The 25033-nt window shown below is 36.9% G+C and overlaps 1 protein-coding gene across 2 annotated transcripts in view; it reads right to left on the bottom strand.

Annotated features, from left to right (window-relative positions):
- Window positions 1-25033, bottom strand: part of LOC127648838 (anion exchange protein 2-like) — a 43140-nt gene that overhangs the window by 13981 nt on the left and 4126 nt on the right. The window contains exons 1-16 of one of the 2 annotated variants that reach the window (XM_052133614.1): window positions 23558-23776; window positions 18788-18949; window positions 11051-11210; window positions 9874-10136; window positions 9306-9439; window positions 9002-9228; window positions 7357-7496; window positions 6897-6953; window positions 6109-6289; window positions 5458-5593; window positions 4414-4603; window positions 4233-4326; window positions 3445-3629; window positions 898-1114; window positions 580-783; window positions 325-473 (exon numbers count right to left, since the gene is read on the bottom strand). In XM_052133614.1, coding sequence (XP_051989574.1) covers window positions 325-473; window positions 580-783; window positions 898-1114; window positions 3445-3629; window positions 4233-4326; window positions 4414-4603; window positions 5458-5593; window positions 6109-6289; window positions 6897-6953; window positions 7357-7496; window positions 9002-9228; window positions 9306-9439; window positions 9874-10136; window positions 11051-11210; window positions 18788-18847 — 2397 coding nt within the window. In that variant the 5' untranslated portion in view covers window positions 18848-18949; window positions 23558-23776. Of the gene's footprint in view, window positions 1-324; window positions 474-579; window positions 784-897; window positions 1115-3444; window positions 3630-4232; window positions 4327-4413; window positions 4604-5457; window positions 5594-6108; window positions 6290-6896; window positions 6954-7356; window positions 7497-9001; window positions 9229-9305; window positions 9440-9873; window positions 10137-11050; window positions 11211-18787; window positions 18950-23557; window positions 23777-25033 lie in introns of those variants that run through there. The other variant, XM_052133615.1, reaches the window with a different exon arrangement.

Consider the following 25033-nt stretch of genomic DNA (forward strand, 5'->3'; position numbering starts at 1 on the left):
GTTATAAAATACATAGAAAAAGTTTATTAAAATAAATAATTTTGAGTTAATGTGCTCTATAGATTTAAGTGTAACTGACTTAAAACAATTAATTTTATCAACTTAAAAGTTTTGAGGTAATTGATCTATAGATTTAAGTATAACTGACTTAAAACAATTAATTTTATCAACTTAAAAGTTTTGAGGTAATAAGTTTCCTCAAATATTTTGAGTTAACTTATCGGGGTTTACAGTGTGTACAATTAAATAAACAGTTGAGTTCATGTGTTTGTTTGAGTTAGAGAATGTATATTGTGTATAAATGAGTGATATGGGAATACTTACTGAATAAAACGATTCTTCAAACACTAGAAGGGGCCCAGAGAAGCCCACAACAAGCAGAGGTTGAGCTCCAAGCAGGCAGAACAACATTCCCTGAATGGCAGTGGCAATAATCAGCTCTGATACACCTATCAAACCACCTGTCTTCTCACCTAAGAAAGAGAGAGTCTATTTAAAATATCTTAGCCTGTAAGCATGGAGAAATTGGATTAAGACCATTCAATTATTTTTATTATAAAAAGAATAGCTCTATTTAACCCAATAGTCCTCCAAAGGTTACGGCAGGAGAAAGGGCAGCAAAGTATATGAATGTGACAGCTGCCATGCATTGAGGGCTTAGGGCATCTGTAAAATCACTGATGTATTTGGGGTAGCGACGCCTTGCATCTCGGATAACCCCACCAAACAGCTGACCCGTTCTCCGAAGAGGATCGTCTGCAGCTTTAAAAGGAGGATGAAGTGCTAAGAGAGAAGAGAAAGAATTAATAAATGAAAGGAGAGAAAAATGTGTAATTTCATATATTTGTGCAACAGAGAACTAATCTGTCCACATATGTTTGAGAGAGAGACTTGTACCCATATCCTCTGGGCTCTTGGGCTCCTTGGCCTGTAGTTTGATCACTTGTTCATGTCTCTTGTGCAGCATTTCTCTCTGGAAGCGAGCAACAGAGTGCAGCAGCTCATCTCTGCCCACTTCAGATGGAGGAAGCACAATACTACAATCCAGAAAGCAGTTGATGGCTGTCAACAGGTCCTGCCGCTCATCCGCCAAATATGCCGCCTCATGGAATTGCTGGAAGGAACATTTGAAATGCCATTGTAAAAAACTTAAGACTTAAATCACTCTCAAGATATCTTGAAATCTGCAATAGCCAGTGCTAGGTAGTAACGGATTACATGAAATCTGGATTATGTTATCAAACATTTAGTACTTGTAATTGAAGTACAATTCGTTTCATCATGTGTGTAATCAGATAGTAGTTACATTTGTATGGATTACATTCTTAATTACATCAACCATCATCCAAAGCCAATAACTAGCATGTAATTTACTACTTATGCTCCTAAATTTATATGTACCAAAGGCCAGTTTCTGTTGCCAAGGTCCAGTCCGCACAGGCCTACACCTTTGTCTGCCACCAGTTGGGCATCGCACCCCTATGTTTTGGAAACTCGAGAAAAGAGAGAAGCAGAGCTGTCAACTGATCACCACCTGGTGGTAAGTTGGATCAGTTGGTGGGAGAGGCTGCCAGACAGACCTGGCAAAATTGTGAGGGTGAACTGGGAACATCTGTTGGAGTCTTCTGTCCAGAAGATCTTTATCTACCACCTCTGAAGGAGTTTTCCCACATTCCGAAGAGGGCTGGGGACATAGAGTCCAAATGGTCCCTGTTTAAAGCCTCCATCATGGAAGCAGTTGCTTGGAGTTGTGGATTGCTGGTGCCTGTTGTGGCGGCAACCCAAGAACCCGTTGGTAGACACCAGCAGTGAAGGAAGCCATCAGGCTGAAAAAGGAGGCCTTTGGGGATTGGTTTAAAGATAGGAAATTAGACTGTGGAACTCTTGATTCAGCTGATAGTTACTGGCAGGCCAGAAGGACTATGTCTGCAGTAATTACGGATGCAAAAACTCGGGTGTTGGAGGAGTTTGGGGAGGCAATGGAGAAGGACATTTGGTCGGCCTCATAGAGGTTCTGGGAAACTGTCAGACAGCTTAGGTGAGGGGAGCAGGGCTTTGTCCAGGCTGTAGTTAGCCGGGATGGGGACTGCTAACAAGGCCTGGCAATATAGTCGGTGGTGGAAGGAGCACTTTGAGGAACTTCTGAACCAGATTGACACGTCCTCTGTAGAAGAGACAGGGACAGAGGACTCGGGGTCTTGGACCAAGTCACTGAGGTAGTCCAAAAGCTCAGAAGTTGCAAGGTGCCAGGAGTGGACAAGATTCATCCTGAGATGATGAAGGCCCTGGACGTTGTTTGACAGTCATGGCTGACTCGCCTTTTCCGGATAGTGTGGAAGTCGGGGACAGTTCCTGGGATTGGCAAATGGGTGTGGTGGTTCCAACATCTTGGGCACCCCTTGAAGAACTGGATGATGTATCCAAGAAAAAGGACATATGGTCTGTCCTGCTGAGTCTGCTGCCATCGCGACCCGGATGTGCAGAAGATAATGGATGGATTGATGCTCCTAAATTTTAATTGAGCAATCTGTATTTGAAATATTTTATTAAACATCTAGCCATGTCTGCATGCAGCTACCGAAATTGATACACTGCATTGAAAGTGCATAGTACAATCCACAAATACACACAGGGCATTTGGTTTCTGTTTAAAATTTTGTTTCTAAATTAATGCACAAATAAATGCCAAACTATTTGTATTTGCACCCTGCATCGAAAGTAATGTATTTCAAACTAGCCCTCATCCACCTGTCCAAAATCTTAGACACTCTTCTGTAAAAACACATGTTGCAAACAAACATTTCAGAGGTGTCGGTCACATGCAAATTTGTGCTTTTGCACCATGTAAATGCACTTCGGTCCATTCTTAAGGATGGCAGTAAAAGTGCCTGTCTTAGGTTCAGGCCACACTTTTGTGTGCGTCTCTACATCATATCTAGAGACATTCTGTCATTATTCATTTCAAAGCTGGATAACAAAAATTAAATTCCTATTCCAAATTTCATAAATAGCGATTCTCTTAAAATGACAAATACAAGCATGTTCTCATTGTCATTTATGTTGAACATTTACAAACCTTTTTTCTCAGTAACTGACAAATAGCTAGTTTCTGTTTGATATTATTTTTCCTAATGTTTAATGAAAGGAGTGTTAATTGGTACTTAATACATTTAAAATAATAATTATATTTACATCAAAATGTGAAATGGGTAATCCAAAAGTAATCAGATTAGATTATCTATAAAAGTGTATTAGAAAAAAATTACATAACAGATTATCATTTAAATTGTGTCATTTGTAATGAATACCCTATTACATTTCAGAAGTAATCTACCCAGCATTGTCAATAAATACTGTTTTTGCTTTTTACTTATTTTTTCCTATTTCTGGCACAGATAAGTTACTTTTATTAGAAAGACTTTTAAGACTCTCATTCACTCTTACTTTATCAGACATGAGAGTGGAAATGGAGCGGCCGATTTGGTGGTAGTCAATGTTGGCACTGGGTGGGCCAAGGAGCACAAAAAGAAACCGCACTGGAACTGGCACTTCTAGAACTGACTCTAAAAGAACCGCTTCCTGCAGTCTCACAAAGGCCATGGTGGGCTGGTCCAGGAAATCCACGCTACCTGTAAAGATTGAGATCATTGGCATCATGATTTTAAGAGAAGTTGTAAGTAATGACAAATACTGTTGTGGTGTGATAGAAGGGATAGTTCACCCAAAAATGACAATTCTCTGATAATTTGCTCACACTCATGTTACTTCAGTGACTGGTGTGGTGGTGGTGGTGTATTGAGCTAAAGCACAGAACTGGAAAGCAGACGGTTGCCAGTTCGATCACCAGAGCCACCACCATTGTGTCCTTGAGCAAGGCACTTAACCCCAGGTTTCTCCAGGGGGTTGTCCCTGTAATTAGTGCACTATAAGTCACTTTTGGTAAAATACATAAATGTAAATGAATTTCTTTCTTCGGTATAACACAAAAGGATATGTTAAGCAGAATGAGCAGCCTCAGGCACTATTCACTTTCATTGCATTTTTTTCCTGCTTACAATGAAATTGAACAGTGACTTAGGCTAATATTAATACTTAACATCTTCTTTTGTGTTTCTACCGAAGAAAGAAAGACATATGGGTTTGGAACAAAATGAGGGTGAGTAAATGATTACAGAATTTTCATTTTCGGGTTTACTATCCTTTAAGTTTAATCAGCAGTTGCTAAGACTGACCCACAAGGACAACGGTAGCTTCTGCATTCTCTGGAATCTTCTCAAGCAGCTTAGATTTAGACTTGTGCAAACTAAAAAACTGGGGTGTATCTTTCTGTGGAAACAAAGAGGAAAAGTTCTATTTTGAAATCCAGCCACCATCTCTCTCAAAACCATACACAGACGTTAAGCAACCCAGTACCTCATTCCTATCCAAGTCCACACTACTTCGTGAATTAAAGTTAAGTAGTCCCCCAATGAGCGGGTCTGTGGCAGGGGGCTCTGGTGCAGCAATATGGTTATTGCTATGGTGATAAGATATTAGAGAAGCAAGGCTTGTTGCTGAGATGTTCCGGTGAAACAAGCTGTGCTCCTTGCCATCACTCGGGTGACTGACACACAGAAGAAACAAAACAGAGGAAATTTCAGATGCATTTTCCAAATGAGTATGATGGAGCTAATCTTCTCACCATCACTAAGTTTAGGTTGTATTTGAATGGGTGGCAGGTATTTTTCCAGTAGTTGTCCCACGCCTCTGGAACTCTCTTCCGCTCTCTCTCTCTGTAAAGTTTCCTCCTTGCCTGCCTTGACATTGCTTTGTGTTATGACAGCATTTTACAGCATTTATTAATCTTTGTCAATGTTACTTAATAAAAACACAATTGTTCATTGTTAGTTCAGGTTAGTTCATAGTGCATTCACTAATGTTAACATAAACAACTTTTGTTTTTAAATGTATTAGTATATTTTGAAATTAACATTAACCAAGATTATTAGTGTTCATTGTTGCTTCATGTTAACTAATGTTGTTGACTAATGTTATCAAATGTTACCTAAATGTTAACAAATGTAAACTTAATTTAAAGTGTTACCATTATTTTTTATGTTGTTCTTTTTGAGTGAAGTATTTTTAAGGGATTTTAGGTAAGAACATTTTCTTTTTACCCAAAATCAATAAAAATTCTCATTAAAGTAATGCATCATGAAATACTTCACCATCTTCTTTTGTGTTGCGATAATTAAATTTGGGGGTACAACGTGCAGAACTGTCATGAAAATAATGTCACAATTTAAAAAAAAATCTTAAATGGCCATAAAAATAGGCTAACATTTTTAAACTCAAAACATAATTTCTTATTTGTTTTGATTTTGGACCAGGATTTTTTTTTTAACAGGATTAATGAGAATCATCCATTTGTTGTTTGTGAGATATGCAATGTTCATGTAATCTGTCTGTTAAACTAACCTGTGTTTGAGTAGCAGGGCTCGTAGAACATTGGCTCTGTCCTTGGCTCTGATCTGATCTGATATAATCATCTGCTCCACAACTTGATGAGCAATACCAGGCAGGGTCTTCTGGTCCAGATCCAACAACACTGCACCTGTTAATTTACACCACAAACACATCAGATACACCAACAAATGCTGCATCCAGTATACACCTCAATACTACAATACTCTTGTACCATATAATACCATATTGCATGGGTGTCATATAATGTATAACTTCTGTAGGCTCACATTCAAAGTGCATTCCTATTATAGACTATAATGCGTTATAGCACCTGATGTTATTTCAGAGAGGAATAGGTGTGTTTTGCTTAGCACTAAGAGACAAAAAAGTGATCTGTGCATTTTCCAGAAACCTACAACTCCTGATAGAAATGAATCATGAATATTAATTGCATTATGTGTTGCTTGCTCAGTAGGCCTTCTTAATTTGCTGACAAGTAGTTTTTGTATGTGAGCACTACAATGGCAACTGTTTACTCATTAATATAATTTTTTTGCATAACTTGAAGGTTTAGAAAGGTTTACTAGAAATGGTTAGAAATTCATAAACAAAGCCTTCCATATCTCATGACATCACAACCATTCTGGGTGCCGTCCCTCTCACCATGTGAAATGGTTTTGCGGAGCTCCAGCAGGCTACGGAATGAGAGCGAAGCTACATGAGGTTTCCCCCAACGGTCTGTCTCTTCCTCCACATCCTCCTCAAACTTGATCCAGCGAGCCGTTTCCCTCCACTGCATCTCCTGGTTCTTATCTATCAGCAGCTCATTTAACTCCACAAACACCTGAGTGAATGCACACAAATGTATCAATTATATATGTGACTTTTCTTTCGATTAATAATATTTTGAGATCCAATTGAGCTTAACTGATGGAATGCTGTTTTGCTGAGTTAGAGTCAATAAGGAGTGCAGTGATAAGTCAGGTTCAGAAATTCTGGTAATCACTCCATAAAATACTAAATACCAAATGTATACATTACCTCCATTTCAATCTTTGGTAAAAATTAATTTACTTATAAAGACCAAACATTAGGGTGAGTAATACTATAAGTTTGTTCATGCTAAACAAAATAAAATTTAGTCTTAAAATAAATGTTACTGTGGATAGTGAGCTGCACTGTTTTCAGTTGAGAACTAGGCTAGGACTATACATTTCGACTGTTGGACACACAAAAACCTAATCTGTTGTGTTCATGCTGACATGTCAGTATGAGTGCAATATTGTATGGTATTGCAGCCATTCATTCCCTTCCACAAAACTGCCACAAAACCAGTATCTTCAACCATGAACAGATTATTGTGTATTAGCAAATAAGTAATAAGTGAAAACAAACACAAACAAGCTTTAGCTGTTCTCCAAACCAATGCAACCAGCTCCACGCAACCCTACCTTTAGCTGTTGGGCCTGACGAACCCTGTGGTCCATGTAACAGGGCCACGATCTCCTCTAATAAATAATAGCAGGTTAATTTAGCCAGTAGCAATGATATCCCTCAGTAAGACTGTATATGTTTTCTTCCGTGGAACACGAAAGGAGATGTTAGGCAGAATTTTAGTGACTGACAGCCAAAGTCCCCATTCACTTTCATTGTATAAAAATATACGTAAAGGAAAACATGTTCCTATTGTGTTCCATGGAAGAAATGAGGGTGAATAAATTAAGACAGAATTCAATTTTCTGGGGGGTGAACTAACCCTTTAAAGTATATACTTCCCGATATAAGAAAGTTGAAGAAACATTTGGTAATATTGTTACAGTAGTATGCATTTCTCATTTACTACATAAAACACACAGGGCTGGAGATCAGCCCCTGAAAGAGGGAAGTTAATCTAGTTAGGTGGCGTCTCACCTCATGTGGGGTTCGATCCAGCTTAGTCCGACTGTGGCTGCTGAGCTCTTTATGGTCCTTGCCAATGTGAACCACCTGTCCTTTAGCACTCTTTGTGACTAGGTGTCTCCGTACACCAGGGACATCTTCGAACCTGTGACCTGTGAGAGAGAGCAAGACAATGTTGACACCCTGAATTAAAAGTTGAAAACAAGTCGAAACACCACAGAACCACTGTAACATAGAAGAAGCTCTGTGTTAATGGAGAAACTGTAACTGAGTACTTACCACCGTTTTTGTCATAATGATGCAAATTATGCTATTGGCTATATTGGATACAATACTGAGCATCCAAACACAGAAATACAAATTCCCCAATTCAACTGAATGGTTACTAGAACATTTCTCATTTGGTCCATTTCAAAGTGACCTATTGTTTGTTCAAATTATCTGTATTTACAGCCCTTTCTCTCTCAGAATCACACACAATGCAAACACACACACTCGTAAAAAAAAAAGACGTCAAAGGCACAGTTGTTGTGGGCAGCTCTGCACCCTTTCAGAATGTCCACATTCCTGAGTCACAGCCATAGATGGATAGATAACATGATTAATTCTCAGAAGAATGAGAACAGAAAGGTGCAAATAAAGAAGTTCTTTATAACATAAAAAAGACATCAGGAAAACAAGTAAATATTCTTGCATTATCATTTGTAAACTCAAATACTCCTGGAACAGTGTTACTATACTATAATATACTATACTCAGGATTGGGGAGTAACGGAATACATGTAATGAGATTACAAATACAAAATATTAGTAACTATTCCACTAGTTTTATCAGAATACAGTTAGTATTTATATTACTGATGTGATTACTTTGCATTTTATAATATTTAGTTTATTCAGTTGGAAAACAATAATACCATAAAGAAATGATGTGGTCCATTATGCATCTGAAAAGTAGTGAAACACTTTCTTTTGATGTATATGAGCAGACAGAGGACGTTTTCACACTAGTGAAAGGTTGAATAAGATGTCAGTGAGGAACTTTCTGTTTGGGAGCTTAATAGAGAAAAACATGTAATTGTGTACACTCAGTGGGGGTTTGAAGTAAGTTTTTAGCAGCAGAAATAGAAATAAACCTTGTGTAAATTGTCATGTGAACATTTAGCTTTATGCTAAACTAAAATGCTATTTCTAGCCATTTTACATGCACCTGATACCAGGAACGATTATGTTTTTTCTTTCAAGAAAATATACATTAGATTATATTTTTCTTTTCTCTAGTAAGTCCTTTGATATTAAAGGAAAGATGTACTGCAAACATCTTTTTTATGTGTAGTGCTTCTGAAAAAGGTTTGGAAACACATACAATACTATATTACACTACAATCTACTTTACCATACTTTTCTATAATATACTAAATTAAACTATGCTTTACTACACTATAATAAAATATATTATATCCATATATGGGGCACCCCTAGAACAGGATTGGGATCCACTCTACTGTACAAAAATGTACCTTACTTAGATCATATACAGTATCTTAACTATATAGTATCACGTACCATAAAGTGATACATTTCCATATAGATGGAATAGCAGGGTACACAGTCATGACTTCTCATGCATTCACAAAGAGATCACACACATACTTACTCTTAATGCCATCAAGGTCGACAGTAGCTAGAGTCTTTGCTTCACTCTCATCAGTAGGCATGTGGTAGTGTGCCAGCCCGATGTCTGTCATGTTGCCCATGCGGCGGCGCTCATGCAGGTCATAGCTACGCACTGGTTTAGAGCTGCCGTCCGGCGAACTCAGTGGAAACAAACAAGGAGCAGACACTCTTCTACCATTGGGAAGCTTACGTATAGATTTTCTGCCCCTGCAGAGGTACAGGTTACAGAACTTAGCCCAGGGGAACTTGTCTTCAAATATTTGTATATGTTTGTGTGTGCTTACTCAGTTATTGTAGTTTCTGGGATGTAGATAATGGTGTGAGGTGCTGAACTGGCTATGATTGAAACCTTTCGATGTGGTAAGGCTTTACCATTCTTTTTTACACTTGAGGCAGGGTCATCTTCAGATACAAAAAACTGTGGACCAAACACAGAGAAGTTAACAAGGTGATAACATTCATCATTTGGTCACAAAAATCATTTTCGTAATCAGTATTTTAGTCTTACTTTTCAGTAAAAATTCCAGAACATCCCAAGATACATTTTTCTGAGAGGCAAAATGCATAAAATATTAGGACTTATTCTCAGAGATTATATCTTGAATTTGGAAAAATATTTTATTACCCCATTGGCAATTTTTTTTGTAGTTTTTTTTTTCCTCATGTTTTAAGTATGAAACAATGCAAAAGCAAGACTTATGAAAAAAAAAAATACCAATGGAGTTAGAAAAATAAACCTAATTCAAAATATATTCTCTGAAAACATGTCTTAACATCTTATGCAATTGCAATTGCTTATCATGTAAAATGTGTGTGCACATACTTGTGTTCAAATGTGTGAGCTATGACTACCTGTGCCCGGTCAGTGGAGACCTCTGTGTCCGTGTCTGGTGTAGGTGTGTTAGTGATATTGCCCTCTTTATCCTGCTGGCTGCAAGAATCTCCATCCACCTCTTCTTCCTCATCATCTTCATCTATAGGGGGAGCAGCACCAGTGGATGCACTCCTCCTCCGTCCTGAGTCCTTCCACTTCCTCCCAGCCTTTTTTCTCCTGCCCTCGCTAGGGAGGTGTATAGAAAGAGGGTGGTGAATGTGTAGGGAGGTGTGACGGTGGTCTGCAAAGGGCACAAACATCACAGATATAGAAAAGCCTCAGGAACTATCAATCAAGCACATTTTGATTCTGTCAATGGCACATGTTTATCACAAGAAAAGAATGAGAATGTATTCATGTCTTCAGCCAGATTTTAGGGGGAAAAAAATCTTCTGTAAATTTTAAAACAATTCATTTGAAAAAGACATTTATTGGGCTGACATTTTATTTTTATGCTTGGTGTTTTATTCGCATTGAATGTATACTTAACTCAAGGTCAGTGGACTGAATCCTAGGTATTAGTTTATGAGTTTATTTGTTTATTATTATTTATAACTAAACATTCTGAACATTATCCAATTTTAAAGGGATAGTTCACCAAAAAATGTAAACTTTGTCATCATTAACTCATCCTCATGTCATTTCAAACCCGTATAACTTTCTCTCTTCTATGGAACACAAAAGGAGATATTCTGAAGACTGTGCTGGTTGCGCTTTTCCATGCAATTGCAATAAATGGGGTCAGAAGCTTTCAAGCCTCAAAAAGGACACAAAGGCACCGTAAAAGTATTATAAACGTGGTCCATATTACTTGTTTGCTAAAGTTCTGCACTTATATTTCGGACTGTTTCTGACACAAAGCAATTGTCTACCTTCAGAAGACTTGGAAGATAGTGCACTATATTGGACCACTTTTTATGGATTAGTTGTTGGATATAGTGTATTTCACGTTTATCATGGACCACTTTTATAATATTTTTATGGTCATTCAGTCCACATTCATTGTAATTGCTAGGAAAAAAAGCAATTTCCCCTTTTGTCTTCAAATGGGTTTTGAACGACATGAGGATGAGTGAACGATAACAGATATATATTTTTTTCATCAACTACTTTTTTAAGGCCACAGAAAAGATACCTCAAGGATAAAGTTCTTACACTCAAAGTCCTCCTCATTAAAGTTGCGGTGTTGTTCGTTGGGTACGCGTTGAGGAATGGTAAGTATCCGCTGAAAGTGCTGCACTCCAAGTGTCTTATTCAAGTCCCCTTCATCATCGTCATCATCACATCGCTGGGAAGGAGGGTGCACTGCAACAGGCTACATATAAACAGAGAAAGACATACTTTCATTGCTATTCAAATATATTGCTAGATATAAGTGAAGATAAAAAGCAAAACAAAACAAAAAATCCTTGGGAAGTGATTCCATATAATGAATGAAATCTCCCACTTAATATATAATGCTACTATTATAAACAAATAAAATCCACATTTACAACATTAAAGGAATAGTTTGCTTAAAAATGTAAATTCTGTCATAATTTACTCACCCTCCTTTAGTTTCAAACCCTTTTTTATGCAGAACACATATGAAGATATTTTAATTAATATTGTCCTTCTTTTCTATACAATGACTTCAAAGATTAAAAAATTACCTAAAGTATCATCAAAGTAATCCATGCGTCATATTCCGAGTCTTCTGAAGTATTATGAAATTTAAGTAATTTTTCAGTGAAACTTTTGAGGTCCATTGTATGTTCATGAGTGCATGAGAGAAGCTTGTTCACAGTGCCACATTTTAAGTGTTGTTTTAAGCACTAAACAGCGCACGTTCTCCCATGAACAAACCACAGTGAACAGATGTCAATATTGACTTGTAAATGACACAAATCATCTTTTATGATACTTTTAGGTCCTTTTTTAAGCTTTAAAGTGAGGCAATATCCACTGTAATTAAAAAGACGGACTGAGAAATGAATTAAAACATGCTATCCCAGATGTGTATGACTCTCTTTCTTCAGTAGAACGCAAATTAAGATTTTTAGAAGAAGATTGATGTCAGGTCCTTATAATGAAAGTTCACGGGTGCCAGCACTTTGATGGTCCAAAAGTCACATTTAGGCAGCATAAAAGTAATCCACACTACTCCAGTCGATCATTGAATGTCTTCTGAAGCAAATCGATAGGTTTATATAAGAAACAAGTTGATAATTAAAATGTTTTTAACTTTAAATGGTTGCTTCCGTCCAGGGCTCTATTGCTGTTTGAAATGGCCAAACTGAAATGGTTGTGCTGTTGTAAATAAGCTCCACATCCGAATTCTCGTGTGAACTCACTGACACGTTTACGTTCCGCTTCGTGTCAGTTGCTGGCAGGAAGGGCTTTTTAAAAGTTAAAAAAGTCTATTTTTCACGTAAATGTATCAATTTGCTTCAGAAGACATTCATTGATCGACTAGAGTCGTGTGGATTACTTTTATGCTGCCTAAATGTGACTTTGGATCCATCAAATTGCTGTCACTACTGTATTCTATTATCACGACCAGAACTCTATCATCTTCTAAAAATCTGAATTTGTGTTCTGCTGAAGAAAGACAGACATACACATCTGTGTTGGCACCAGCATATGTGAATAATGAGAGAATTTTAAACTATTTAAACTGGGGTAAACTATTCAACCTTTAAGGATGAGTGCTTTCTCTCTCTGTCTCATTCATTCTTCCTTTCTGTGTCTTCTCCCCAGCTGTCTGAGGTATGTTATCCTGAGGATTAACTCAGACTTGTGGGCTTGTGCTCCATTTAATTCTGTGTGTTTTGACATGGGGCCCCTTATTGGGTAATGCTAACATGCCTAGAGATACCAGGCTTTGGCACACACACATGCTCAATCAAGACCTAGAATCTTGTAGCTCATCCCACCTAAGCCACAGAGTGAGTCAGCACACCTACATCCACTCACAACAGGCTGTTTTTCCATCATTATCTAAGTCAGGTAAAAGTGTTGAGGAGGCAAACAACACTTGAATTGAAAGAAATGAAAAGGAGTCACAGTGCAAACTGTCTATAATCTAGACCAGTGGTTCCCAACCCTTTTCCTGGAGGCCCCCTAACAATGCACATTTTGATTATATCACTTATCTGACACACCCAATTCAGGTTGTGGAGTCTCTAACGAGATGATTATTTTTGTTGTGAGCTCACCGGGAAAACTCCCAGACAACTATGTTGTTTGGCAATAAAGTATTGATTGATTGATTGATTGATGAGTTGAATCAGATGTTTTGAGGGCCTCCATGAACAGGGTTGGGAACCACTGATCTAGACAGCCAGGGCACACCAAAAGGTTGCTGATGTTAATAGCCATGGCAACCATACACTCGGTAGGCCTCAAGCAGAGGATGTAATTTCCTATCAAGAACCCTTCCTTTGCAACAGAATCTAATCTGATATTATCTACACCCCCAGCCTGACATAATTAGTCATACAGTATGATCTATAGTCACATTCTGATCCCTTACATACATCCCTTTCTATTATTTATAGGAAGTACCTGTCCTTTAAGACAATATGCAGTTTTATTTCCTTGCAATCCTTTATAGGCTTCTTAAGTACCATAAAGGGATAGTTCACCCAAAACTGAAAAATCTCTCATCATTTTCTCATGCCATCCCAGATGTATTGTGAAGCAAATATTTTTAGAATAATATCTCAGCTCTGTAGGTCCTTACAATGCAAGTGAATGTTTATCAAAATTTGAAACTCCAAAAATCACATAAAGGCTGCATAAAAGTAATCCATAAAACTCAAGTGATTTAATCCAAATCGTATGAAGCGATAAAATTGGTTTTATGTGAGAACAGACCAAAATATAACTGCCTTTTCACTTTACATCTTGCCAATGCAGTCTCTAAGCACGATACTGATTTCAAGCTCGAATACACTTCCTAGTGCTTGACGCATGCACAGAGCGCTAGATGGTGCTAGTGTATTCTAGCTTGAAATCATGATCGCCAAGGACACTGCTACCTTTTTGTGCTTTTTGGAGCTTCAAGGTTTGAGGCACCATTAACTTCAAATGTATGGACCTACAGAGCTGAGATATTCTTCTAAAAACCTTTGTTTTTGTTCTACATAAGAAAGGCAGTCATACACATCTGGGTTGGCATGAGGGTCAGTAAATAATGAGTGAATTTTCATTTTTGGGCAAACTATTCCTTTAACCTCCAGCTAGACCAGCACTAGACCAGAACGAACCAGCATAAACTAGCCTGGACCAGCCAGGAAATTCATGCTGGTGCAAAGTGGTCTTTTCAGCAGGGTTGCCTTCATAATGAACACCTGGCTAGAATATATCTACGTAATTTAACTTAATAAAGTATTGTGTTTCTGACTCCTGTATCCTCCTCAGAAGGTTTCATGTGTTTTATTTTCAAAGGATGAAATGTGATGCTTCTCTCATTCTCCACCTTCCTTCCTCCATCCAAAATGTGAAACACGTATTGGCTTACATTTTCCCACAGAAGCCTCATTGCATTTGTGAGATCTAACCAACATTTTAATATCAGGAGCAATGCTCAAGTTAAACTGCAAAATTACATGATCATTTTACCTGCCAGAATATGACTTAACAGAACATTTGTCTGGCTCTTTTATCTCATCACAAAAAAGCCCAGATCTTCTGTATCATCTTCAGCCACTACCATGCAATCAGGCACTGACATTACATTTCAGAATGTTCTGTTCCACCCACTTTAAATAATGTTTATTTCAAGAGCTACTTCCTGTGACAGTTTCCACTTTTTGTAATGAATGATATTGTAAGATTAGAGGGGTTTGTCCACTTATTAAGCAACTAACTGAATGTGAAACAACTGTCCTATTTCTATATCTGTATCTACAAATGAGTTTTAACTGCTCCAGTAAAATGTAACCACTGACAACAGCTGAAGATTTGTTCATTCAAACATTTAAAGGTCCAGAGTTTCAAAACAATGATCACCAAATAATTATTTAGATGTAAAAGATTCATATTCACACTGCAAAATGATCAACAGCACCTTATGCTAGTGGCGATCGTTTTGACTTTACCTAACTTATCATTGCTAAGACCACTTGTTCATCAAGTCATGCCACTAACAGCAAAATGTAGGTGGAAAACCAACCGGTCTCATAGAATCTAGGGCTGGGTACCATCAGCCACCTCACGATTCAATAAGCATTGTGAAACACATGTCACGATTCTATTTTTACAGTAACATTTATGCATTTGGCAGACACTTTAATTGAAAGCGACTTACAGAGCCTTCATGGTATACATTTGATCAGTTTGTGTGTTCTCTGGGAATCAAACTCATGATCTTGGCATCGCTAGTGCCATGCTCTACCAGTTGAGTCAATCACAATATCATGATTTGATTCAGTTCCGATTAACAAGCTTTCAATTCCAAACTAAAGATAAAATGAACAATGACAATTTTGCTTGCATACAGCATCAAACGAATTATCTTTCAGCTAAGCTGCTATTAATTATACAGGGGACCTTCTAACTTGGTAAATTACAGAAATATAATAATTGTAACAAATTTATTTTATAATTTTTTTTGCATCATTTTGATCACATTTATGTTTTTCAAAATATATATATTCCATCTATTCCTGACTTTATTTGACTTGTTATTTACATGCCTAATTTGTACCTAATTTACAAGTATTTACATTGATATGTAGAACAAGTGCTAAAGTGCTTTAAAACCAGCAGCAGCGACTTTAACAAAAGTGTTTTGGTTGAATGGCTTCTTTACAGCATCCATGCAATTTGTGATACTAATTAAATGTTTATTTTGTTGTATTTGATCAATAAATTACTAAAAACAGTAAGGGTATTTAGTTAGGCGTGGATCTCATCTTTAGACACGCATTACACAGAAAGAGTCAAACAAAACTTTTACTCTCAACACACAGTGAAAAGATCCCAGTGCTGAACTTCTTCGCTACTACACTACTCAAACACTGCCGAGTGAAATTTAAAAAATTACCGGCCAGTGGCTAATCACAGATATTTTTAGTTGCATATGCAATATAGATGATATGAATACACAAATAGATGAATAAAATGAATATAAATATCTATACATGGCTCTAAAGTTTAAATACAATAGGAAAAGTTTCACGATATATTGATATTTGATTGTATCGCCACAGCAATTTAACACGCTTTAGCATCACTCAGTGAACATTTAACCTGAGATAGTGTAAGGAAAATGTTGTCTCAATCATGTAATTTTCATGAGATCAGGCTGAGTAAAACATTTGGGTAAGGGATTTGCATTAAAACAAAACTGGCTAAAATGGATGTGCTTAATACAGTTTGTTCTGTTCTATCTTCAGATTAAATATATTTACTCAAGGCCTATTCGCATAAAAACAACCAAGCCATATCGGTAATAGGGTTAGGGTTAGGTTAGATCTTTAAGCTGACTTGCTCACTCTGTGCTCTGATGGTTTAGCTAGTTGGCCAGATGGTCTTCAACCGGATCAGTTTAAGATTAAAATTAAAATTTAAATTGTTTTGTTTTTCCAACAGGATCCAGGCTCAGGTGCTCAAAATCATAGTACATCTAATGCTGTGCTAATAACTAGCGTGCTTTAGCCAATGGACACACACAAACACAAACTACACACAGGCTAACTGTGATTTCTTGGAACTATTTAAGTTGTTTGTAGGCAAAGACCAGTTCATGAATCAGTCTCTGCATATACTCTGCGTGTTGTCCACTACAGATGTTAACAAAATAAATCTTTGATTTAGATGTATGGCTCTTGGAAAACCACTTCAACGAAGGGTAATTGAAACATTTTAATTTCTCAGGGACCAAGACACCACTTGCACAGTGTGACGTCATCACAGCTGCTTAATGGCATAAATTCCTCAGAAGTAAATAGATTTCTCGGTATGGCACATTAGGCAGCTCTGCTCCATGATTTCTTAGTGCTTTTTAAACCTTATTCTGGCAAATCAGGCTCTTGGGGGATCAATTGCTGTTGTTTCTCAAAGTCATCACACCACTGTACAGACCACAAAAGCCAAGTTGAAATATAGCAGCAAGCAGCAATTACGGGGCCAAGCACACCAATTGAAAACATTTAGATTGAATATAGAATTCAAGTGATGATTTTAAGTAGAGTGGTGAAAAAGACATACATTTTATTACCTGTTGTGTTATACAATGCTTTAAACTTTTGACCAATAGGTGACATTGTCACCAAATAGTACTGTAAGGGCTTGGTCAAAATGCCATATATGAAGTTTCATGTCAATACACCAAAGTGTTCAATAGATATAGCCTCAGATCCTTATTGGCATCTTGTTCTATCAAAAACCCTTACTTAAATTCAAAGAGGAATTTAAAATGGCAGACAAGAAGTATGGCCGACCATGGCAAATTTGGTATCTTACATACTCATCAGCATCACCCAAAGAAGCTAAGGGCACTCATGTCTCATGACAATAGGCCAAATTAATTTTTTTTAAAGCGTTTCTTTGTATCTTTTGACCACTAGGTGGCGATATCCCCAAACTTTTTGAGCACCTTCAGGACATGGCCCTTATGACATATACCAAGTTTCGTAATGATACAGCAATTTAAGACAAAATTCAAAATGGCCGACACCCAATATGGCCGAAAATTGGGTATTATTCCACTCGTTTTGCCCAAAGAATCTAAAGAGTCTCAGTCTCATGATTTTAGGCCAAACTATTCAGAAGTTATAAACAAAAATATCAATATAAATACTGAATTATCAATAGAACAGGACTTGTGCCTGAACACATGTTCACTCATTCATCTGCACACAACCATCACCCACAGCTAAAAATAAACCAAACTAGTGCCTTCACCTTGCACAACATAGCCAGGCTTTGTAAAGCCGAAGTCAACTGCTCTCTGTGAAAAATTTATATGCTCAATCCCCTGTAAAACACCTCACTTCTCTCAATCAAGAGCAGGGCTACTGTACATTCAGAGGGGAACAGTTCCAGCCAGACATGGGAAAAGATCATCAAGAGTAAGAGGCACTCAAAGAGACTACAGGGAACAGGTAAGCAGAAGATCCTCTCAGCATTTGACCGTACTGGCAATTTTTAATAAAGGCAACATGGTTGCAACCTATTTAAGTTCCGTAATGTGACATATTTTCGAGTGAAACAGGATATTCATTGAGAAAATTTTTTTGATTTATCCATCAGGAATTGATTGGATCTTGATAAGTAGGTGTTACAAACTAGAATGGAGCTTGTCCTCAATGCGAGTTTGCAAAATAAATAAATAAAAAAATTTAATATTTTTCTAGATCCAATCAATTGAATATTATAGATCCAATCAAATCGGTTTGAATATTTGGTTTCACTCTGAAATACGTCACATTACTGATGTTATACCTATATACAGTATATATATATATATATGCTAGTAGTTATAATGATCCAATAGCCTTAAGTGACATCCACAAAAAAGGAAAGTTTTTGCATTTTGACTAATGATTACATAATGATGAAATACACATTATAACACTTAGAACATGCATTAAGAATGAAATAATGTCAGCTAATGTAAATAAGGTGCTGCAACCACCACCACACATTCATGAACTAAAATTATGTCTCAGGATGTTTCACCTATATTTTTGCAGCATTATCTATAAGACATCACTGGTGTCCAATGACAAAGATATTGCAAAATATTTTGCAATAAATACTTTGCAGTGGTGTCCAGTGAAAAAGGTAGTGGTGCATTAATGCCTTGCTAAGCTTACCTCACAACAGATTCCAGATTAATCTTCATAGCCTAAGAAATTAAATGTGAACAAGCATTTTGTGAACAAGTTAAAGATTACTCACCAAATGTCTAATATGGCCTGATGCAGAAGTGACATCACTGGCATCCTGAGGGTCACTCATTGCTTATGGTAAGGTTTATGCGTGGAGCTGTAAAGTGAGCTGGCTTTATTAGCCCTTTTCTCTTTCACTCAGACTCAATTGGGAACTTTCGGGCAGCATAACCTGATGTGACACATAGAAAAATAAAATATCTGCTTGATTAAAAGTTCCTGCATAGATAAATGTACATGATAGATAACATCATCAGTATCATGCAACAATGTCTTTGATATTCCTCAATGAGTTTCTGTGCTTTACATTTCTGCTCAGATATACAGCATGTAGGCTCTCAATTTTGAGGAGATCACTTGGATTTAATGGCCTTTAAAGCCTGTCCATTAATGGCCATAAAGCCCTTAAGTAAAGATACATATAGTTAAAGAGTAACACACATAAAATATAGCTGTTCTGTGAATAGAGTTAGATACGTAATACTGAAAATCTTTCAAGAACCTTTTCTTCTATTTTCGCCAGATTGTAAGAGAAATGTATAAAATGATTTAAACTCAAATTCTACACATTCTCAAATTTAGAAGTTTAAATGAAAAAAAAAAAACTATTTTCCACGAAAGCATTTTTCATTCCTCAGACACCTAATGAGACTGTTCAAAGGAGACAAAGCTGGGGGATGTTCATTTTATCTATAGTTTGGTGTTTGTATGCTGCATTACATTACAATACACATGTTGTTCCTGCTGCAAAACTGTCTGAGCATCAGCAACAAGGTCAACTGATATTCTGTAACACTTCTTGATAGAAACATGAAAATTAGAAGCAACATCCATTCTAGAAAACTGTATGTACATTATCAGTTAAATGTCACAGTGTTACAGAACATCTGCATATTTTTTATTTATTTTTGTTTTCAATAGAAATAATAGTACTGGTGCTAGGGCAAGTCAACCATGAGCCATCGCAAAATCCCCAGGGCAATTTATAAAAGAGGAGAAAACTGATACAAACTTTCACTTCAGAATGAAAATATTGCACAACAGCATTTAATTTAAACCTGTGAATAATTTATACCTGTGAATGGCACAAGATGAGGTTAATAAGGGCATTGCCACAGAAGTCTAAGCATGCCTGCTTACTTGGCTTATCTACGTCCCTCGCTATTTCTAACAGTTTCCTGTGTAGCAACCTCCATTCAAAGGTTAAGTAATGTGTGTGACGTTGGTGAAGCATGCACATGCTTAAACAGAGAACATGATTTTCAAGGCTGAGTAGTTATAATAGCTGTAGTTCATGTGCACAATTTTCCATTATTATTAGGAAATCCAGCTTCTTCAAAGCTTTGTCACCGAAAAGCTTTATGTTAATGCAGTTACATTGGTACAGACATACATTTTTCATCAATGTAAAGCTAAACCATAGCAAAAATGTTTTCACAGTACAATGTGCCCTGTTATAATGAACCATGTGTTGAAATGTACCATTATTATATGACCTCATTGTGAAGAAAGTGCTCTGTCCTGACATAATGCATTGTTTGTTAAAGGATAGTTCACCCAAAATGTTACTCACCCTCATGCCATCTTAGATTTGTATTACTTACTTTCTGCAGCAGAACACAAATATTTCAGCTCTGTGGGTCCATAAAAAGTGAATGGGTGGCATATTTTTGAAGCTCAAAAATCATTGATAGCCACTATAAAAGTAATCCATATGACTTCAGTGGGTTAATTAAGGTTTTCTGAATCTGAAACAAAATGCTAGGTGTTTGTAAGGAATATAAATATTTAAAACCTTTTTACTAAAAATTCACAAGGTCACTCTTGACCTAAGAGTGCTGGCAAGTTCACACAAAAACTGACATGTAATGAAAAATATGAAAAATACAGAGGCACAGTGTTGTTTACAATAGATAAGCATAGATATTCAGACATTGATGCATCATTCAGCTCAATTTTCCTTTTGGGTGAACCATTCCTTTAAGCTGAATCTTGTGCTTTTCAGCCTGTAAGGTACGTTTGGGCACTAAAGGTGACTGAGGACAGTGATTCAGCAGAGATGCTCCCTAGAGACTACAAACACATCCACACTTATGAGGCAGAGAGAGATATTATTACCCTGTTTAAAACCTTGCTGTTCACAAACAAAAAATGCATATATCAACCAGCATGGGCTTCCATTTAAAGCTGGTTGACCAAGGAAGTCTTGTTGGTTTAGAAAGTTCAGAAGGGAGGTAAGATCCTGATAAGGTTGATACTAACTGGACAGTGATAGAACAGTGGGAGATGGGTTCCATCCCACTAAAGGTAATTCCTTTTTTGGGGTCAAAACATTTTTGTCTACATTCACTAAAAATCCAGTAATACTTCATACATTTTCTGCATGGATGGAATCGCATAATCTATGCAGCCTTAGTATTGCTCCACTTAGGCATTTACCCCTTTGTGAAAACCCTATTATACCTCTTGGTATTGCTGATAGTACCCTAAAAGCATGGGCGAGTAAAGGTATAAAGACACTGAACGACTTGTATGCCAATAACTCTTTAATGAGCTTTGAATTGTTATCCCAGAAATATATAATCCCCAAACATCATTTCTTCAAATATTTGCAAGTCAGGCATTGGGTCAAAGAGGTCACCCCCCAGACATTTCCTAAAATTCCAACACTGTCGCCATTTGAAAATGTTATGTTTAACAAGATTGTGTCCTCCCCAAAAGGTATTGCTTCTGTAGGATACAGCACATTAACAAATAATTTTAAACCATTTGACAACGTAATCTTGAAGCAGAGGTGGGAAATAGATCTTGACTGTGCATATGATCTGGTGGAGTGGGAATGTGTTATGGAAAGAATACAAACAATTTTAATATCTACAAAACTTAGACAAATCCAATTTAATATTCTGCATCGAACATATTATACTCCTCAGAAACTTCACATGTTAAATACTGAAATATCTGCAAAATGTCAAAGGTGTAAAAGGTCTGAAGGCGACTTACTCCATATGCTTTGGAATTGTCCTATTTTGAATGACTTTTGGGAATATATAATTGATATATCTTCAAAGGTTATAGGTATCCCAATTAGTAATGATCCTAGAATTTGGATATTAGGGGATACTGATTTATTAGATTCCTCTCATCATAAAAAGTATTTCACACTATTGGCAGGAACTGTGGGGAAAAAATGTATATTTGTGAACTGGAAGTCGACTCATTCTCCATCAAGAAAACAATGGATCAATGAACTTATTTCATATTGCACCCCTGAGAAAATACTTTTCAATGTTAGGAAATCACCAAAAACCTTTGGAAAAATTTGGGGACCTTTTCTGGAGCATTTACCTTCTCTTATTGCAAATTAATTGCAATTACATTCCTTACATTTTAGATTTTATATTAATGATTAGTACAGCCAAATAAGTGAGGTCTGAATTGCATGTTGTTTTTTTTTTTTGTTTTTTTCGGGAGGTTGGGAGGGTTGTTATGTAGTCTGATTATGTAAAAGAAAAATGACAATTGTAATGTTATGTATATATGTTTTGTTTCATGTATCATAACTGAAAATAAAACTATATAAAAAAAAAGAAGGGAGGTAAGGACACAAGCACACCAGCATCCAAAACAACATATGCTGGTCTTTTCAACACTCCTCAAATACCAGTTACACCTAAACGTAGATATAACTGTGTGACATAAATCAATGTAAAATTTATTTTTATACAGTATTTCATTTAAAACCTTTTTTTTACATTGTGTAGCTCATAACCTATTTGCTATGTTATTTGTACTGTCATGTCTGGGGGTCAAAATGGAAAGAAATGTAATGATGTTTTTAGAGCCATTTCAATATGACATTCTAAAAAAACTTTGGGCTAGCACAAAAGATTTGAGTAATCATTTGCTTTTGTAAGCTAGCAAAAATAAGAAAAACTGGCCTTTTCTCAGAGTGTAACCTTTAGAATTCTAGTCCATTAAAAGAATCCCTGAGTCATCAAATGGTCTTAATCTGGGACAAAGTCATTGTTGCTTTGATACCATGCGTAACTCTAGACCACTCATCACTGGACTGGTTACACAGAGGATAAAAGAGAGAGAGAGAGAGAGAGAGAGAGAGAGAGAGAGAGAGAGAGAGAGAGAGAGAGAGAGAGAGAGAGAGAGACATTCCAGACACTTACAGCTCAGTAACAACAAAGAGCTCAACAACAGCTGGCAAAAACATCACTATTATGATTAATACAAGCATATTTCTGAGCATACAGGATTCTTCTTCTCACCCTGCTAGTATGTGCATAATTTAAAATTCCCTTCAAGTTCACAGTAAACATTTTGTTAGACAGGAAGGGCTGCAGTCACATTTTCAGCCAAAAAGCACAAGCTCTGCATTACTATTATGTCCTTATAAGAGACCATAATCACCATAGACATAGTGAGGGAAACATCATTATGCTTTTTTTTTTATGGCAGATTTTAAACTTTTACATTTGGTTTCCCCCAGTGTTCAATATGTGGTTGCATACGTGTCTTTCACCAGAAATATAAGAACATATCCTTTCTATATGAATGAGCATATAGAAAACCAGAGCCTGGTAGCAAAGACATCAACCCAAATACAGACAATGGCTCAAAACAAAAAAAAAACACCAGTACTGAGTGACAGTAGCAGAAGGACTAACTAGAGCCTGATATAGAGAAGAAAAGAATTGCTGGTTGCTTTTTCGACCAGCCTCCGCTTTGCTACACAGAGAAAGCCAGTGAAACACAGAGATGGACTTACCTCAGAATGCTTAAAGGGAGATTACAGCTACAGCAGTCATTGTAGTGCAATGGAAAAGACCCACTAAAGCTAGACAGCCACCGAAAGGCAAAGACACAGCCACAGAGAAAGAGGAGGGACAGAGGGACAGGAGGTTAGAAAGAATCATTGATTGGAGAACAGAATAGCTGTTCTGGTAGGAGTAGCATGCTACACTTTTACCCTAACCTCTCTCTCGCTCTATCTGTCACACACAGGGACTGTTCACTTAAAACCTTGAGGCATCCACTGATAGCCCCCCTCCCTCCCCCCTCAATTAAGTTTCTTCCTTTAGCCCACTGACAAACATGTGACCAAAGGGACATGACTCAATAAGTCTCTGTGGCCTAAACTCCAGAAATATTTTAAAATAGACCCAAATATACAGAGCCCACTGATGTGCGTATACAATGTTACACATCTGCAGTCCTGATATACTGTATGTCTGCATGCATGCATTTATAAAAGTGTGCACAAAAGTCTACACACTGCATATGCATTGTACAAATCATAGTACCAATTTTGACTATGAAAGAGGATCCATTAAATGAACAGCATTGGTGAATAGACATAAACTCTGATATGCTTCACTGTAAGGTTCAAAATGTTTCACAATAGATACATTACACCTTAAAACCTGACTATTTGCACCCAGGTGTAAATAACACCTGCAACATAGCATGGCTATTTGCACCCTAATAGTCTGGAAACAGACATTTTTTACACTGAGCGAATTTACGATTGTGGCGTGGGGTGTAACACTGGTAAGATTGTGCCTTTTTAACCCTGATTTGATTCTGCATCTGTCTAGTCTACTTATAATAATAGAAAATAGTAATATAAAGGTAGTTTTACTATATTAATATTGTAGTGACCATGTTTTTTTTTTGGGGGTAAACCATATATTTGATGCAATTATCAATGGTGGTACTAAAGTAATATGGTGTTTATATGGTAACCATGTTTAATTTTGTGGTTACTATGATTTTTACTACAAAATACAATGGTCATAATATGGTTTATTTAGTAAAAATATGGTAAATTTTTGTAAAGGAAAGTTAGGGTTAAGGGTAGGGGTTGGTGTAGTGTGTCTTTGGGACTCTAAATAAATATAATAAACACACTGCTGTGATGCCCCTATACTGTTAGTATTAAATTAGGGGTGCAAATAATATCTGCCACTATTTGTACCAGGGTTGGGGTGGAAATAATATTTGCAAGTATTTGCACTGGGGGTGTAAATAGCATCTATCTTTATTTGCACCAGTGTGCAAATAGCATCTGCCTGATAATTTTGTGTTGACCAAAAGTTTAAAAAAGAAACCATTTTAAACAGAGAGAGTCTTGGTAGCCTTGCTAGACAAAACAATGGCAAAAATGAATGCTTGTTCTATCAGTGGGGATACGCTTTATCCTGCTCATGACCTCAGTGGCCATTGGATGTTACGAAGTCTTGAT

This window comes from Xyrauchen texanus, chromosome 9 (assembly GCF_025860055.1).
Source record: "Xyrauchen texanus isolate HMW12.3.18 chromosome 9, RBS_HiC_50CHRs, whole genome shotgun sequence".
Lineage (NCBI taxonomy): Eukaryota > Metazoa > Chordata > Actinopteri > Cypriniformes > Catostomidae > Xyrauchen > Xyrauchen texanus.